At 44.5% G+C, this 19,878-nt stretch overlaps 2 protein-coding genes across 2 annotated transcripts; both read right to left on the bottom strand.

Moving 5' to 3' along the window:
• Positions 1–383: 383 nt before the first annotated feature.
• Positions 384–7,257, bottom strand: LOC118509115 (Holliday junction resolvase MOC1, chloroplastic-like). The gene is made up of 3 exons (XM_036049286.1): positions 7,077–7,257; positions 1,328–1,627; positions 384–1,207 (listed from the first exon to the last, which is right to left on the bottom strand). Exons 1-3 carry the CDS (start codon positions 7,255–7,257, stop codon positions 384–386), a joined length of 1,305 nt encoding a protein of 434 aa, XP_035905179.1.
• LOC118512007 (zinc finger protein 746-like) lies at positions 4,497–9,861 on the bottom strand. The gene is made up of 2 exons (XM_036055772.1): positions 9,636–9,861; positions 4,497–8,195 (listed from the first exon to the last, which is right to left on the bottom strand). The coding sequence occupies exon 2, from the start codon at positions 7,954–7,956 to the stop codon at positions 7,474–7,476; it is 483 nt and encodes a 160-aa protein (XP_035911665.1). The 5' UTR covers positions 7,957–8,195; positions 9,636–9,861; the 3' UTR covers positions 4,497–7,473.
• Between the last annotated feature and the right edge of the window lie 10,017 nt (positions 9,862–19,878).

The raw sequence follows: 19,878 nt of genomic DNA, 5'->3' as shown, positions 1-19,878 counted from the left end.
GTAAAGCAACTAAAATGTACAATATTAGATAATGGTAACAACAATTGCGAAGTAATAGATTAGAACGTGGGGTAGGGGGGGGGAGGAAAGGGGGGGGGGGGGCTGGAGAAGGGGAGGCTGCTGGAGAATTTAAAAAAAAAACACTGTAACAGTATAACATTATGTGGATGTCACCGCCCTACCGCTCCTCCCATTGCAAGTTCTACACACGCTACCCTCTCTCTCTCTCTCTCTCTGTCTCACTATCTCCCATGCTCGAAACGATCGTGCTGAAAAAAAAACGGTTGCGATCATGCACAAAAGTGATCCTTGATCGAAGATTCTTCTGCAACCTAAACTCAAACCCGAATGAAGGGCATCCGCGCTTTATCACAACGCCTCAATCATCGATGCTGATGCGTGCGCATGTGCAGCACAAGGTTGTGCTTGTGCTTCGACTTTTTGTGGCACACCGGACATTCGAACTTTGGCTCGACGCCACACTCGAATCGGATGTGCCGGTTGAGGCTGTGCGGCCGGGCGTACGAGTTGCCGCACCGGGTACAGGAATAGGTACCGCCGACGATCGGCGAAGGCACTGCTGCCAGTGGTTGGGGCATCGGCGGCGGCGTCGTCATGCCCTTAAACATGGGCATCGGCAATGCGGCCGCCGTACTCGCGCTGCCCGTGTTGGCCGACGCGGCCAACTTGATCGCGGTCGCCGCGGCCGCCGCAAACGATTCCGGCTTCACGGTGCTGGCGAACTCGCGCAAGTAGGTGGCCGGCGTTAGCATGCGCAGATCGCACGGCTGCTCGTCGATCGGGGGCGATTTCGGCGACAGTAAAGGTAGCGGTGCCGTTTGGGGCTGCTGATGCTGCTGTTGTGGTGGCTGATGCTGCATCGACAATGGTTGGGAGGTTTGAGATTGTTGTAGCTTCAGCGATCCCACTAGTTGCTGCTTATGGGAAGGTCCTTCTCCACCGCCGCAGCCGCCGCCGCCACCTCCACCACCACCTGCGCTGACACTACTACCGCTACCCAACGGTGATGGTGGGGAAGGTTGTGTACCAGCGAGCGGAAACGTCACACCTACATCGCCTTTGATGTATTCGGCCATCAGCGGTCCACCAACGAGGGCCACCACCGCAGCGGCAGCCGCCGCCGCCGACGATCCAACCGCTATGTTCGCCGGCTGCTGCTGGTTCAGCGCCAGCGCTATTGCCGCTGCTGCAGCATTGCTATTGTCGGTGGTGACGCCGCTGTGGCAGCTGCTGTTACTGCTACTGCTGCTGCTGCTGTTGCTACTACTACTCGCACTACTGCTGTTGCTGCAGCCACCAGCGCCACCACCACCACCACCACCACCAGTCGGCTGCATCGGCCCACTTTTGCTATCGTAACTATTGCCTGGTGGCACGGCGCTACTACCACTGCTACTATTAATCGAACCACCGCTGATGTTTACGTTACTACTACTGCCACCACCGCCGGAACTAGCGGTGATGGCTAAGGCAGTGGCGGCGACAGCAGCAGCAACAGCAGCGGCGGAGGCACCTCCATCATTACCGGGATCGTTCACGGTATCGTCGACTGCTTCGACTGGCGCTCGTGCAGTACCTCCTCCTCCATCGGTGTCGCTCGCTTCACCTACGGGTACAGAAACTGAACAAGTAGAGTTATGGTTTAGGTTCAACATTTCTACCGGCGTCGTGTAACATTTGTTTATCCCTTTCCCAGTTGGTAGTGGCAATGTGTTTGGCAATACAAACAATAATTAATAGTTGAGCAGTTGGATGTGTGTTCTGTTCTTTTTTTGTTTTGTTTAGTGTGTATGTGTGTAATCATAAACGAATGATTGAAATTCGATCTATCTCTTCCTCTATGTCTGGTGGCTTCTATAGGTAAATGCTTCTATCATCCACCGACACACGTGATCCTTTTGCCAGAGCTTAACCGTTCACACAACAACTAAAGCAAATTCATGTTCACCCTTTTTAATGTCGGTGTGTATGTGGCATCTCGAAACAAAGTCGAACTGTTGTGTTAAATATTAGTAGTTTAATCCATAACACCGCTTCCGTATGAAGAGAAGCAGCATAGTAGTAGTAGATTACGATCTAAACCGAACCATCCTTCTTCGTCGTGTACAACCAGTGCGTGAAGATCATTTGATCAGCATCTTTGATAGGGTTATAATGAAGTTTCCTGAAGCTTACAGCCTTTTATCTTTTATGGATACATGTGATTAGCCAAAAAAAAAAAAAGGAAAGAAAACGAACAGATAAGCACACATAACAGAGGTACATATGCACACGGCATTTTTGGCCTAATCTTGAGGGTGCGGATCTTGAGAGTCCGTAGTTTTGTCCAAATTTTGCTACAAATTCTTCCGGAGGGTCCTTTTTGTCTGAGCGTCCTTTTTATGGCTACGGTTACAGTTAGGGCTTTAGTTATCAACTAAACGTGTGCATCTATACGCCCTCCGTGTGCAGATCAAGAGTTGCTCCTCGGTTGGCAACTGGGGTGCGACGAGCTAGCTGTATAGCAAATTAATGAACAAACTTGTTAAACACAATGCCACGATAATAGTAGTGCACGACACGCTCCAATAATCGATCGCTAGGAGATGCTTTCTTATCTATCCACGCAGTGTCGTGTGAAAAGCCGATTTCCAAAGCGCTTTCGTCGCGACCACCTTACAGCACCCGTCCCGGCCCTGCCTCTTGAACACCCTTCGCCACAAACACACACACGGGCGCGCGCGCGCACACACACACACACAGATACAGACACATACAAACACATATATAAAACATAAAACAAAAATACATTTATAGCTGAGCAACGAAGGAGATAACAACAACAAAAAAACACTTAACTGAAATGTTTTAAAAGGGTAGGAAAACACATAAACAAAACTTATCGGTAAGTACATTGATGAACTTGAAAGACAAAAACAAAAAACAGTTATCGATAGTTATTGATAGTTGTAAAACCACATCTTTGCGCCACCACCAATAATTGCATTAAAGAGTGTGTGTGAGAGAGAGAGAGAGAGAGCAGCAGCAGCAGCAGTACAATGTATGATTTGCATAGGGAGATCACGAAAGAGAGATAAACACAAAAGATAGAAACATATGTGAGTGTGTGTGTGTTTGTGGGTGCGTTTGATTGTGATTTAAACAATGGATAGCAGCAGAGAAGGGTGGGGTTGGAATGGAATGGTTTTTCGAGTTGTTGGCAACATTTTCTAAGGTTATCATCATCGTTTGAGCATTAGCTTTTTTCCGGTTGCAATGGTGAGCGATCCCCATAAAGCTAAAGGATAAGGTAGATAAGCGAAATGGAATATTTCACACACACACCCCCTCCCCTCCCCATTCGCATTCTTGTCGTTCACCATCTCTTCTGTCGCGGTCAAGTTGTTCAACCGTATCCCAAAACATTGTTCTGTTGATAAACCCTAGCCGTAACAAGCATGTCAGCTTTCTTCACATGGAAGCTCCTACTACCTTTAATAGTTTGATTTTTTGATTGTTTAAATGTTTTTACACAATTTGGATCGAACTTTTCATTTTATCCTTCTGTTTCTTTGCACTTTTTTCTGTTATACTTTGATTTCTAAAACTATTTGTTTGTTTGCTATTGTTATGTAATTGCAAAAATTAAGTGTGTGTGTGTGCACCGTAGTGATTGGGAATTACCACTCAGTAACGCGAATTGAATCAGAGTGAATGGAATAGCTCGAGGAATGATTTAACTCTTCGTGACGACGACTACCCACTCTCAATCGCTATGTTTTAACTCACTCACTAGGTGAGTTAATGAGTTGGTGAATGAGTGAGTTAAGACGTGGTGAGTGATTCACCAATGAGTCATTTAACTCATGAACGAGTTAAAGCGCAGTGAGTGATGGAGTAGTTAGTCTGCACGGAGAATTAAATCACAAGTGATCATCATTGCTAAGATTTAACTCACTCACTCATTCTGACTCAATTTGCACATCACTAGTGTGTACCGGGGGAGGGGCGGGGGGGAAGGGATCTCGATAGTATAAAATAAGAACAAAACAGGGGCAGATGCATTTTTATTGTGGAATACTACAACCGATACAACGACACTGGCACTCTTTATCGACTTCATTCAGATTGATTGCACTCCCTCGTCACTTCTCTGCCTGCGCACTGATTTCTTTAGCATCTATCCAAACGGGTAACAGCATGCGTTGTTAAATATATTGAAACAAATAAAAATCCAGCGTTCCACCAGCAGCCTGTACGATCCAGTGTTCCGGCGGCCCTCGCGTTACCCTAAAAAGGAAAATGAAATATGTTAATAAAATTATAATAATGGTAGGCAAAGATAGATGTTAGTTTGTATCACCACACTACACTACAACACTGTTTTCGTTCATAACACACAGTTTTACCATACGATCACCGTCCGTCCGTCCGCCACTTTCCCAGTTTGTTAGTAATATCATAGCCCCCTCCCTTTGATCATACAAGACAGTTGCTTATTTGCGCAAAATGAAATGCAAACACTGCACTGTGCTTTACTTTATTGGTTTTCTATATCATCATCTGCACCGCAGCACACAGTTACCGTCCTATATATCAGTTCTATGTGTTTGTTCTTTAACTTTAGCCAAACTGAACATGGCTTCTTCTTCTTCTTCTTCTTTGTTTGTTTGCTGCTTGTTGTACACACTACAATGCCATTGCTATTGCTCACTCCACCCCACCCGCAATCATTTTTTTTGTTCTGTTGCCTCCATCAGGCAGGCAGCTGATAAATAGATCTTATTACAAATACAAGTGTGTAGAGTTTAACCATTTAATATTACCTTGCTTTGTTTTGTGTGTGTGTGTGTGTTTGTGTGTATGTTGTGCTTGTGTGATGTACAAGTGTACGGAATGCTTTCCATTGCTGTGGAACGTTATTGATATCTCCCGTAAGCTTCTCGTCTTGTCCGGTTTGTCCGATGCTGATGACTACTACACACGGCCCCTTATATTGTTATTGTTATGTTCAATAGTTCATAAAATAATGCTCATCATTTATAGCTGAAATGTAACCTTGTCTTGCCCTATTTTTTTTTCTTCAAACAATAATCGCTATCCTTCATATTTTAAACCGTGTGTGTGTGTGTGTGTGTCTGTCTGTTTGAGTGTTGCGAAAAGGAATATTGACGTGACCGTAATTATCTACTTTCCTCTATACCATTTGTTCTATGCAATCATTTTCCTCCCTCTGCCCATCGGCGCGCGATCCATGTCCATATGTTTGGTCCTCAACAGAGGCTGTGTGTTAAACGGCTCACGCGTGTTGGGGTGTGCTGCATCCCCTTGCTATCCCACACTCTTACGCACTATAATACATTGTATGTCACCACCTTCTTCATATGCGGGAGGGGCCAAATGGAATAAAGTTGGAACTTTGTGTGTGTGTGTGTGTGTGTGTGTTTGCAGATATTTACACACTTAACACCGGAATGTGCCCCACATGTGGATCAAAAAGCGGGAATGTTCGTGTTGTTTTTTTTTTTGTTTCTTCTTTGCTTTCTTTTCTTCTATATAGGTACGGTACAATAGTAAGGTTCAACAAAAGTTTAAAAAAATAATAACTGGGCGCGAAGAAGAATACATAACTTAATGCGATTGTTGTTAAAAAACGGCTTATCGTTTATACAGAACAAACAAACAAAAAAAATCTAATTAAATAGTTAAGTACATCCGACTAGATAAGTTAATGAAACTGTTTGTAGCATTTGTCGTTAGCAACCTTGTTCCGATTATAGCAAACAAACGTAACCCTCCCTTTATTAACGGGGGTACCGTACGTACATATATTAGAGACTTTCCATTTCTGTTTCTGACTACAGTCACACGCACACCCAGAGTATGGCACTATCTGGACACTGGGAAAAGGTCCTTCCTCCTCCTCCTCCTCTTTTGGTTTTTTCTTTGTATGGAATGTTTTTTTCCTTTTCTTCTTCTTCTTCACCTCCTCCTGCAAAGCAAGTCTTCGAGAGTTTATGGCAAACACCGTTCTCGTCGGCAACGTTCAACATTCATTTAAATTTTCACGAAACGGGCTACTAATTGCACATCCTGACATCCGCACACCAGCTACTACTACTGCGAGAGTGCTAGGCGCAGTCTTAGCACGGATTCCCCGTGACCCCCCCATACACTTCCCACCGCCCCCTTGCGTCTTATTAATCTAGAAAAGTTTTGCGGGCCTTAACCGTCGCCGTTCAACATAAAATTACGTTACTTACGTACGCCTGCACAAGTAAGGAAATCGCTGCATTTGTTTCCGTTTTCCCCACCGTGTAATTGAAATACTATTTGGAGTAAAATTAAATAAGTCCCAGTCCCATGCGAATAAAAAAAAAAACCAAAAGCCAAATCCAATTCGATCGGATTGAGCAATTTTTGTGGAAATGTGTAGACCGGGAAAAATAAATAAGCAACCCTCCTCAATCAATGGCCAGACACGCACAACAAGGCAGCGCGCGCCTGGTTCCCCCTGCTGTGCGCTTGTGTCAACCACCTCTTTCCCTTCTTGCTCTTTCTTCGCGCCCGTAAATATATTATTTAATTTAGAAAAAAAAGTAAAACACTTCAAACCCTTGCTGCGTTTACAAATATTAGTCAGTACAATAAATAGGATGGAAATATTGAGCTAAATTAAACATATTTAAATAATCGCTAATCAAACCGTGTCTCGTCTGCCCCCCTTTTGTCCTCTCTCGCTCTCTGGCTGCTCTGTGGCATCGCTCTTGTGTCATTGTGTGGAGCTTTTTAAAATCAGTTAAAAGATGCTAAACAAGTTGTGGTTTATAACACGGAAAATTTAAACCCTTTCGTGCGGTTTGTTGGGTTGTGGTGCTGGGCTGGGCTGGGTTTTGGTTTAGATAAACACTTACGATCGTGTAGCATCGAGAGAGAACGCACACAGCTCGCCCTTTCAACGCAGACCGTTTTTCTTTTTGTAATAGCTGGTCTTTTAGAATGTTTGTGTGTGTGTGTGTGTGCAATTCAAGCGACAGGAATTGCGTCAATCGCTTAATAGTAAATTATGTGTGCACGTTGGCCCCCTCCGATGCCCGTGCCCGCCACCACACGCCGTATGCGCCGGCGGGACAATCGTGTCCGCGGTTGCTGCGCCGACGATGCATCACCATCGTGGTCTTCCGTTTCAACCTCCACCTCCGTGATGGCGGCGGGAGCGACAAGGATAGCGGTTCGAGCACCGGAAGAGGAAGCCATCGCGAGTGAGGAGGCAAGCGTAGTAGTAACCTCGCTGGCAGTACCCGCCCCGGTACTGATGAAGGTGCGGGAGGAAGCGGGAGCGAACGAGCGGCCAGAGGACGCGGTGGTGGACGTCGACGTAGACGACGAGGTGGCGGCAACGACAGCGACGGCACCGGACCGTGCCGCTGCAGTGGCCGACGTCGTCGTCGCGGCCGCCGCCAGCACCAGCTCTCAGTTGGGCTTGCAGAACTTGGAATTCAGATGGCGCTTCAGGTTGCTGTGTATGTGCGTCTTGTAGCCGCACATGCGCTCGCAGAAGTACTTGGGCGGCACGCCGCACTCGTTCTTGATGTGACACTTGAGGCTGTTTTTCCACTTGTAGTTGCGGCCACAGCTCTTGCACTTCCACGGCTTCGCATCGTTCTCGTGCTGGAACATGATCTTCTCCTCCTTGCGGCTCACGACGATCGAGCTGGCGCTGCCGGCACTGCTCCCGTTGCTGCTAGCGCCACCACCGCCCGAACCACCACCACCACCCGTCGTCATCGTCGTCGCGACGAGCGAGCCAGCGGACGTGAGGATCACGTTACCGTTTCCGGTCGTTTTGAGCGGCTTCATGATGGCTACCATGCTGGCGGCACCACCACCGCCACCGCTGCCGCCCGACGGAGACGACTTCTTGGCCACCATCATGCGACCGACCGTGGTGACCATGGGCGCGAGCGCTATTTTCGAGGTGGATTTGGATGTCTTGCAGCGCCAGGCCGGGATGGTGGTGGCGTTCGTGCTAACGTTTCGTTGCAGCTTTGCCTGCGACACGATCGTGCCCGTTGCCGTCGCCGTATGGTTGGGCACCGGTTCGGCAAACGCAATCAGATCATTGTCGTGCCAGAAGTTTTCCAGCTTGATTTTGGTAATGCCACCACCAAGCGAGCTACTGTCCTCTGGGTCTTCTGGGAGTGATTAGTAGGGAGTCAAATTTTGCGGTGAGCCCGAGCGAGGCGCAGCATGTTTTAGTTTCGTAGGTAGCATCATCGATCATTAACCATTTTCATACGGATTAGTTGATTTGGTTGTTAGTTAGCGTGTGTGTTGTGTTTTGTGTGCGTGTCCGCGCGTAATTTGTGTTTTACCAATAGCAATTAGTTGTGGTTATTTAAATTTTGGTTGTAGTTCGTCGTCGTGTCCACACACACACACACATTTACGATACGCGCCATTCGCGGTTAATGTTAGGATTCATACAAATTCGAAGATTTGTCCACCGGCGTAATAAACACCGGGTTCGGTAGAGCAATAGAAAGAGAGAGAGAGAGAAAGAGAAAGAGAGAAAAGGTTATGGTTAGTTACCGTTAGTGTGCCAATAAATGCTAAGATGTAGGAAAGAACTTGCTACTATTTAGTTTACGATTAGTTCGCATTCACTTATCATTACTACGCTCTGCACAAAAGACAGTCAAAACAAAAGCTAATGCGAAGGGATGGGGGTTGGGTTACACACCACATGGTGTTGTGAATAATTTTACCAACAACAAAAAAAACACATTTTACTATAACACTTGATCATATGCAAAACAACAAAAACAAGTTATTAATGACAACACGCAAAATGTAAATTGTTGTGAACAGTTGGGTGTAGTAAAAACAAATAAACAAACAAACACACACACACACACACATAGTAAAACATAAAAGATGTGCAAACATGAAACAAATAGATGAAAAACCGCTTAATGCGCTTTACTGGACCCAAATATGCTGTGATGTGTTGGCGCAATATGCGGGCAGACTTGAAGAAAGCAACTGAAAGAGAGACACGTACGCAACGCGCAACTGCATATCATGTTTATTCAATGTAGTCGTCCTGCGTCAAGTCTGGCGACTTGCAGTTCAAATCTTGATACTGTTGTTGTTTTGTTTTTGTTTTCTCTCTCTGGGTTTTAATTGTGTTATTAGTGTATTACAAATAATTTTAAACAATTTCCGTTGCTGTTTTTTGTTTTGTTTTTCTACACACACACACACACACATTCATTCCAGGGGGGTTTGGTGTTAGTACAAACAGATTCGTTCCGCCGTTAGTTCCCAGGTGCCTTGGCCGATCGATCCAACAGCAACAAAAGTGGTGGAACCTGTACGATCGTTTGGTTTGTTTTTAGTCTACTAATTTGTTAGCATCTTTTCGCCGGCAGAGCAGCAAATTCTACTGGACGTGTGTTAATTTCAGCCACCTATAGAGGAGGGAGGAGAGAGCGTAGATACACCACCACTTGCTAGTAGAATAGTTGAGTTGTTGCGTTAATGATTCATGGTGGAGTGCCAGCCTTGTGTTAAAATTCATTACCCCAGCTCCGTAACTCCAGTGTGTACAGGGAGATATATGTTCCGTTTACCTTTAAAACGAATTAGGACGCAGAGAACAACCAACAACGGCTTCGGCGTTCTCCCGGGAACGAAGACTGAATGGTTGGTGTAATGCTGTGGGCATGGCAAGCGCTCATCAATCTGGCCAGTCAAGTACGAGGAATAATCACAACAGAATGGAACACGATTGCTAGGGACACTCCTTCGAATCCAGAGATCACCCAGTTGTTTCCTGTTCGCAAGTTGCTGCTGCTGTTATCCTCATATGACTGACCACTGAACGAGATAACGAGATACTTTGCCACCACACACACACACACGCATTTCAATTCAACCAATCATTCACCGGCAGGGAATCATCGTCAATCTTCAACTCTGGCTGGCCTTATGCCGATATTCAGCCGCTCCGCTTCCGTACCTGAAAAGAGAGAAAAGAAATATGTTAATAAAGGGAATTAAGAACGGTGCGGTCCCTCTTCTCCATTTTTTTGAAATAGGGGAGTTGATGATTGGGAGCTTCTTCTTGAGGGGGAAATAGGGAAATAGGAAGGAAGTCTTTCGGCTTGTATTCGTCTTCGTATTGTCTGTCTTGTGTCTGTGTCGCCGTATGATAGAATGCCTTTTCTCACGTCACAAGTCTGAAGACTCAACAACTTTCTTTCCCAAGCCGGGCTGGGCTCTCACCTGTAACGATAGTGGGGGTAAGTAGCACTTAATCATATGACATTTATACATCACAATCGAATGTTTTTGCTTTTATTTTACTTTTTATATCTTTATAATGCATAAAACAACTTACGTTTAAAAAATGGTAATGATGTATTACAATTAATATAAAAAAAAAACATGCGACCGTGTGGCTCACACCCACACCGATCGGTTGCTTTCAACGATCCGACCCGATTACGTGTTTTTTTTTGTATGTTTTTCACTGTTGCTTTTACTTTAACTACTATGGCTATGTTTACGCTCTTCGTACGTAATCGTTGTATGCTTTTATAAAAGAAAAAGAATCGGCGCCTTTTTCGTTTCGTTTGTGATGGAATGATATGTTGTGAAAGGGCTCTCTACACACTCTCGCTCTTTCTTAACAGGCCTGCTTGGAAGCTGTTTGATGTGTGTGTGTGGTTTGTCGTGTTTTTAATCCTATCGATCCTGGATGGTTGTTGGGAGGTGTAGGTAAATATGTGTGATGAAGAATCAAACTTGCGCTTTTCGATCGACGATCGCTACACCCTCTCTCTCTCTCTCTCTCTCTCTCTCTGCCCGTGTTTCATCATTGCTCAATTGTTCATGCCTCGACCGACCGACCGACCTACGCGACTGTGTTTTCAAGATAAAATTAATGAGTATTCAGAATACGTTCCTAAAACGATGAAACATTAGTACATATAAGAGTTAAAAAACAGATAACCATTACTCGCGCGAGTAACGAACTAGAGAAAAGAAGGGGAAACTATATGGAAAGTAGGCACCATATCATCATCTTTCTTCTTCTGCCGCCTGATACGACAGGGGCATGAATATTGCTTCTTTACATCAGGAATCGCTTAAGAATTATGTTACTTGTATGGGGGATGTGTATGTTTGTGTCTGAGGCGGTGGTGGGCGATTAAATATCTGTCTTCCATTTGTGGCGCAGCATTGTTCTGCTGGCTGCTGTATTAGAAAATAGAAATGTGCACTTGCTCCGAGGGAAAGGGGCCCGCTAGCCAAATGGAGAAAAGCCTGAGCTTAGGAGGTAAATTTTGAAACAAAAATGGAAGAAAAAGGAAGTTCAATTTTGTAGGGTATCGATTGTGGTGAGAAGACAAATTGCAACAGAACACCCAATCATCGGTGGTCATGTGGTGGTGGGGGGGCTGGAGCTATAAACCAAGAACCAATAACGGATTTTTACTTTTCATTATCACAATTTCACCACATCTTTAGCGCAAAACGATCCAAAGAACGGTAAACGGACCAACAAAACACTACCACATCAAATGGTAGTCAACATATAAAGCCGCTCGCGGGTAGTGCCTGCCAACTTTTTAACAACACTAGCGCCATCACCCTTACTTTCCCTACTTTGTTCTGCCTGAGATGGTTTGGCCTGCATTCCCTCCCTGCATGACTAAAATGATGTGCAAATCAGTGAAACAATTCTTCTTATGGGCGATTTGTTGTTGTCGGTTTTTGTGACTTGCTACTAGCACTTGTCGCGATCGTTGCTTGCGATCTCATCGGATCCTGGTTGCTCATCGTCCTAGTGTGTAAAAAAGGTTCAATTTTCTGTGAACCAGCAGCTACAGCAGCAAACAGCGAACTCTATTTACATAAAACAAATAATTATGTATGGCATACAACCGTTCTCTCTCTCTCTCTCTCTCTCTCTCTCTCTCTCTCGCGCTCTTTGTGCATTCTCGTTGATCTGTCTTCCGTTTCCGATTGCTCGAAGCATTCCTATTTAACAAAAAAGAGATGCGACGATAGGCGTCCCACCGTGGAATCGCAGCTAGTGCCGAACTCCACGACTGACCGACACGCTGGGGGGGTTGATGATCGAGGAGGATCAAGTTGAAACTGATGTTCACTTTGAACTGGTATATTTCAACTAGCTAACAATCGCTTCCCCAACCACCCATACTACATCATCTTTCTCCCTTCGAGGGTTACCTGTTACTGTACCGATAGATAGATAAAAAAAGCTTAAAAATACTTAACACTACGTAACATCATATCAACGATCGCCCCGCTCCTCCTTATTCCACCACTTGTGTTGAGCGGCGGGTTTTTTTTTTTTGTTTTACTGCTCTCGTTACTGCTTAATACTATAGATATATTATTTCGATTTCACTGAGTGATGAATTATTGGCGGAGAGGTAATTGTGTAAGTGTGCAACAGCAATGCTGGAATAAGAAAATTTGAACACCATCAAAGTTTAGAGTGAAAAAAGCGCTGCTGAGAACGCCGTCTGTCTGTCTGGCAACCCGGGAATGCTGTGGCCGTATGTAAAAACGGACATGAATTGGAGGGGAGAAAAAAAACACCAACAGAAACAAAATTGAACCAGCGCGCTGCTGTGCTACACACATTTACACAACTATACATATATCATGGCAAACATATCATTTTTCGTTCCTTATCATTCGTCTCACCGACCTCCCGAACACGACTTCTTCTCGTGTGTGTGTGATTGTGTTTGTGCGTCTGTGGAATCTCATTAACGGTACCTTTGAATCTCCTCCTTACTAGGTTTTGTGGTCCTGTTTTTTGCCCCCCCCCCCCCCCCTTTCTGAACCCAATCTGCACAACACGACCTCTCTCTGGTTATCCTCCTGTGTGTGGCACACGATGCACAGTGCATTGTCGCAAGGAGGTTATTTTTACCCTTTTTTACCCTCATCCAGAACTAACCGTGTTAATATTATCTAATAAAAAAAAAAATAAAATAAAACCTATTCAATGCAAATAACGAATAAAAGAAAGGCACATATGGTAGGAAACATCTGTATACATAAGGCTTACACAAAACAAAGATGATTGTTCTTCTCTCGTTCTCTGCTTCTATCTCTCTCTCTCACACACTCTCTCTCTCTCTCTCTTATGTTAAACACACTCTTACTTTTGTTCTTACTTTCTTTATCTACTTTTGCGTTTGCATGTTTTCTCGAATGTCTTTTTTGATTTTCAAAATCTTCAACACATTTTTTCCTAAATTGTTACTAATTTGCTTTAAAGTATTTTGTTACTTGTAAATCATCATCTCTCGATAGTAAGCGAATATGGAAATGCATCAGAATAAAAAAAACCGTACGTGGCCACTCTAATAAGCCACAGAGTGATCTATCATCGGCGGAAGGTAGTAAAGTTTTGATGGAAAGGTATACAAAAAAAAAGAAGAACGAACGATGGATAATAAACCTACAACACTCCGTACCCTTACGTTAGTTACTGAGGTAAAACGTTGTTTTCTTTCTTCGCTTAAACAAAACAAAAGCCCACGGCGTATCGGCACACTATAAATTAAATTGTTCGTAACTTCTAAATTCCCTCGCCCTGTGTTTGTTTGTTTGTGGTTTGCAAAATTTGCGCGTCTCTAGCGTACCGAAACGAAGGAGAGAAAAGAACCAATAAAAAAAAAACAAAAGTATGTAAACACTAAAAGAGTATGTAAAACGGTAACAATTTTTAACAAAGCTTCTTTCCCGCCTCACTTTTTATCGTAAACCTAGGCCAGCGGCGGATGATCGCTATCTGAACTAGTGTTGTAAGCTGTTTGTATGGTTTGTATGGGTGTCAACACCCGTTCGAATCAATAAAATCCATTTGAAGCATGTCAGTTGATATTGTAAAAGCATCCATTCATCCATTGTACACGGGGTACAAAATGAATGAATACTTTTACGATATCAACTGAACAACGCTGGTATTATTACAGGCGCACAGGCACCTAACTACAACCAAATCGCGTTGTAGGCTTTAATTTGTATGCTCGCTGATGGTTGGAATGGTAAAACAACAGCGCGACCCGTGTCTCTACTAATAAATGCTCGCCAAACCACACTCATTACCATTATCGCGGACCATCATACTCATAAACGGTCCTCGTAAATGCATCGCTTCTCGGTCAGTATCCAATGCTGGTCGAACCTGCTGTTCTTCGTAGATGGATTGGTTTTTAAACAACGGATTTTAAACGTGCTTGTAATATGCAACTATAAGTAATAGTATGTTCAAATTATCTACATGGAGTACACTAAATACTGATAAAAAAAAACGCACACACATGCAACAATTATGGGGTCTGTCTGCCTTTCTGTCTGACCGACAAGGGTAAAGTTTGAGGGCTCAGCAACGAGACCGTGAGTAACAACCGGATCTAATCCCGCTCGTAGTTTCCATTTAACTCGAATGTCTTTTTGTTTTCTTTTGCATGGCATTTGAACTTGATGTGGCGCTATGTACCAAAAAAAAAGGGAATGTATTGTTGTGTGAAAACGGTGTACCAAAGTTTTAGAAACTTCCTGGCCCTTGCTGCTGTTTTTTTTTTGTGCCTACATTTACTGTCTTTTTTGAATGTCTGTTGTCTTTCCAATGCACGACGCTCCATTAACCTAAACCGAGTTAAGCTGGCTTTGCTGTGTTACAGCCAGCAAAACAGCTACATATAAAAAAAAACACAAATTTACGCGGCTTTTACAACAGCGCAAATGCTTCATCGATCACGCACGATCGATTTATCGATCAAAAAGTTCGTTGTGCCAATCACAATGAGTGTTCAACAAGGTTTGTGTGTTTGCTGTTCTCTCTCTCCCTGCCTCTCTCCATCTCTCTCTCGTTCAATCAAATTGCTTTCATATGGAATGATTTAGTTTTTGACACAGATTAGAATTCTTTACAGTGATAACAAGGTAAACATTATACACAACTACTGCATTACAATTACTTAACCCGTACACGATCATTACTGTATGATAGAAAGTCCTTCGTTTGTCGCTACCTTACTGTCCCCGCTTACGAAACTAGCTAGCATGTGTTATTCTTGTATTGGTGCACACCTCACAGCGAGCTTGCCCCCAAGTGTTCGCACCCATGTGGAAGACTGATCAAACACACACACACGCCCACGGTAATGTGTTTCAGAGAAAGTGGTGCACTTTGAGCAAGACGCAGTAGTAGTGGTGGATGGATCATCACACCAATCATGCAAGCAAAACACAAGCTTATGTGTTTCAGCAGCATTAGTGTGGATGCTGCTGCTCACGGAGAACAACAAGCGGTAATGGATGTAGGAAATGTCTTTTTCATGAGTACTGCTGTTCATCCTTTGTTGCACGATGTAGTAACGAAGGCTTGTACCGCATACCTAGGAATGGCCGTCGACAGTTACCTTAGATCCTATTTGAATGTTTTGTGTGTGTGTGTGTTTTTTGTAGATTTTTTTTCTTCTGCTTCTTCCTCCTCATTCCTCAAATGGCAATGATAGCAAAATAATATCGCCTAGCAACCGCGTCTCCGCGAACAAGCGCTATTTGTTAAACCATCCGAGAGAATCCGTTTATCGACGATTCGTTCAAAGTCGTTACACTACTACACACATATCTACTATATACTTCCCCGCTTTCGGTCTTCTCTATCGGTATAAATTGAATAATAAACGTGTTTTGTTGGGGAAAAAAAAAAGTTTGTATGGCTTTCGCTTCGCACTCGACTATCAATCGTGTATCCCGGGCTGTCCCTGATACTCTCTCTCTTTCTCTCTATCTTTCCACTTTCCCTGCTAATTATTAATGTGTGTATGTGCGCGATTTCCTGCTGAATCAAAATAAACAAAAAAACATGTTAATGGCATTACGTTTCACTGTTACCGTGCCCTCCTCTTTCCCCGCACACGGCATATTATGCTTGCAATAACTCTGTCCCTTATAGTTTAATGGTTGTGCCGGTAGCTTTCCTACCTTGCATGTCGCACGTTCCCAGGCGACATGTTCCTCCTCCTGCTGGATGCTGTGGCTGAGGCTGCTGCTGGATTCGTCCCGCGTCGGCACCCTCAAACCGTTTGATTGAGATCCAACGCCAAGCTGGCCGGATCCTCCAGCGCTATCACCTTGTCGCCCTCCATCTTGAAGTAGCGCTCCTTGTGCATCCGCTCCATGTGCCGGCCGATGTGCATCTTCTGCTTCGCCCGGTACACACAGTAAGGACACTGGAACTGTGGCTCCTTGCCGCACTCCCACTTCTGGTGGTTGCGCAACGACGACTTGAGCTTGTACGTTCGGCCACAGTCCGGGCAGGCGAACCCGCACCCGGACAGCTCGCCACAGTGCAGCGAGGACACGTTCATCAGGCTGTTGTTGCTGCTGCTGTTGCCGACGCTTTCGCCGATGCTTCCGCCGCCGCTTCGATGATGGTTGTTGTTGTTGTTGTTGTTGTTGCTCGTGGTGTTGTTGTTGTTGTTCAGCAGGTTAATGCCACTATTGCTACCGTTATTGCTGACGCCCGTACCGCCGCCGGACGAGGAGGAGGACGATGCGGAGGAGGTGCATTTCACGTTCACCGGGCTGACCGAGTGATCGCGGGGAAAGATCAGCGGATGGTGACCTTCGCGCAGTGTCGTCACGAGCGGCATTGCACCGCCGGCCGCCGTCAGTAGCGCTCCGGACAGGCGCGCGTCCAGCTGATCCCAGGTCAAGCCACCTAGCTTTGTGATGCTTAAATCTTCCGCTGCACACGACACGCACATCCATCGTTCGTTTTTGGGCAGGCGTCGTTGGCGATACACGCAAGTAAGCATTCCAGCCACACACGAACACACAGGAGGAAGAAGAAGGGCAAGGCACACAGACGGGTGGCGCATGCCACCATTCCAAAAGGCAGGAATAGCGAGTGCGCAACAGGCGGCAAACGTAACACCCACAACACAATAACATTTATTACAAAACAAACAAACACACGCACACACACATACATGGGACAAAACAACATCACAAAACACAAGAAAACGTACAGGAAAATAAAAGAAAAAAAGAAAAACATCAATTAGAAAAAGGGATAATATTGTGGCTGCTACTGGTAAAAAAAAAATAAAACAAACAAACTGTTTTCTAGCTAAATTAGGATCTAAGAAAATAGTAAAGGAAAAAAAAAACAAAAGAAGGAAAATGTGAAAAGCAAAAACTCGGTTTAAGTACATATCACAATCACACAAACAAAATAAAAGGAGCAATAGGGAAATGAAAAGTGGATAAGTTTGCGTAATGGATTTGCGTCTCATTTGCACGCACCTTAATCGTAATTGGATTGGTCGAGGAGAGTACAACAGCAAAGTATTAGTAGTTGATCATAGGTAGAAACACACACACACACCGAACAAACCGTAAAAACCGAAATAAAAAAAAAGATTGGTAATAAGCTTCCCTTCCTTAAATGTATGTGTGTTTTCTGATCCTTGTCTTTTCACCATTCCGTATTCTGCACATTTTCTCCCCTCTCATTATGTCCACACAACATAGCACAAAATAACAAGCCATAAAAACGTACACTATATACATACAACTTTTCCGCACAGCAGGAAAGCAGGTTAGAGGAAAACCCCGAAATGATTGATTTGCCGGAGTTGTGTGTGTTATAAACTTAAAACCGAACATAGCTAAATTACACACACCACCTGCAAAAACTGGTAAAAACATACATTAGTAACAATAGCAAAAGCGTTGGTTTAAATCAGCTTAGCCGGTAACAAATAAGATAGCAGATAGGGTGGTGGTAGGAGGCACGCGCATGTCTATTTCAACACAGCTTTCTTTCTTTCTTTCTCGGTCGTTTGGGTGCTGTTGCCGCGTTATTACAATTAGTACATTTTCTTGTCGTTTTTACATTCTTCGCTTTATCAACTAATTTGGCAACACGTCCTGGTGCTCTCGGTCATATTGGGGGGGGATTTATATCAGCAGCTAGCTAGACTTTTATCTTTGTAGACGATTTATTCAAAGAATTAAATTAGAATTAAAAAAGAGACAATTGCAAATGCACAATCATAGACCAATATCTTAAGGACAACCGCACAGTTTCTTAGTGTGCGTTTTTTCATCACTCGTCTCGAAGACTTCAAAAACAAACTTTGGTAACACTAACTTATTTGGCACATGTTGTAATTCGGTTCAATAATCTCTCTCTATCTTTTGCTTTCGTTGGCTTAACGACCTCTTATGGTCATGCCTGCATTTTTTGGCGTAGTTGGATAGTCAGTCCTCACTACGGTGGAACGATCCGGATGGGATTTGAACCCCGGTCCTACGCCGTAGGAAAACCACTAATAATCTATCGCTAGAATTAAATTATTGTATGGAAAGCTATAGAATTCTCTACTTTGGAAACATAAAAATGTTCAAAATGTCTACATAATTTAATCACACACACACATTCACAAATTCATGGATAGTAGTATGGTATCGAAATAAGGGTTTTAGATTATAAATTAACAACAAGTAACATTTTCGTTTTTCATAAAGAGAAAGTGATGGAAAATTCATGGTAATAACATGAACAACTAAACAAAAAACAAATGCATCTAACTAAAACTTTGCGTAGAATAACTAACCACCTCATCAGGTTGACTGACGAATGAGGTTGCCATCTAATGAAATACTTTTAAGGAATGATCCTAGAAGTTAGAAGTTTTTGAATTTTTCTTGGTAAAAAGGGAACAAATCAACAACTACTGTTAGTGTTGCCGGTGGGGGCAACACAAAAGGCACTACAAGTTTCCGCCACCACCGTGGTGGTGGTGGTGATTGGTTCTAAGCTTTCCGCGCCACAATCATGACCCTCCTCCTTATCATGGTGCCCCGGTGGTCCAGCAGTATTACAGTCGGTGCCTACACCAACGATCGCTTGATCACTATCTTCGGCAATACTAGCGGCAACCCCATCATCGGTAGCACCATCAATCACCTTGGTGATGCGTATGTGGTGCGCCGCAGTATCGCTACCGATAGGACTTCGAGCATCGTTACTCCGCACCGCACTGCAACTGTCACCACCGTAATCTACCACGGACATCGCCGCCGCCGCCGCCGCCGGCTGGATGCAGTCCTCCGCGGCACCGTGCTTAATACGATTGTGCGTTTTAAGGTTATGCTTGTACTTGGTCGCAAAATCGCAGTGCGCGCAGTGGAACTGGGGCTTCACGCCACACTCTTTGCGTTCGTGCCGCTTCCAGGTGTATTTGGTACGGTACAGCTTGCCGCACTGGCGACACCTGTAGAACGCGGCGTCGGACGTTGCCGGCGCCACTGCGCCACTGCTGTTGGCGGCATGGGCATATTTGTTTTCTAAATATTTCCGCAACCAACCGTGGTTTGCGTGTCGGTGCAACAGCTGATCTTCATCCTCCTCCCGGAAACTGGCTCCTGCGAACGGCAAACACTTGCTGGTTACGGTTGCAAATGCGGCCACTACTGCTGCCATGGTGGTGGCGGTACTCGATCCTACAGTTGGATAGGGACAGCGGAATGGGTAGGATGGGGAAAGGGATGGGAACGGGGAGGTGGACAAAAACAAAACGTTCCAGATTAGACTAAAATTGTGTGCCGTTTGTCCGTCATTCCCTCCTCCTCTTCTCGCAATGTTTCACGAGCATCTCTCTTTGATCATGCTTTTTTTGTTGCCGAGACTCTTGCCGATTACCTGAAAAAGAAGAGAAAATGTTCATGTTAGTTAAAATTGTTTAGCATCAAAAGCTCGGCCACCACAGCAAACGCCAATACAAGCTATCCGCGCTTTTG

The sequence above is a fragment of the Anopheles stephensi genome, chromosome 3 (genome assembly GCF_013141755.1).
Source record: "Anopheles stephensi strain Indian chromosome 3, UCI_ANSTEP_V1.0, whole genome shotgun sequence".
NCBI lineage: Eukaryota > Metazoa > Arthropoda > Insecta > Diptera > Culicidae > Anopheles > Anopheles stephensi.
Note: the sequence above shows the minus strand (reverse complement) of the source record. Positions and strands in the feature narration are given on the sequence as shown.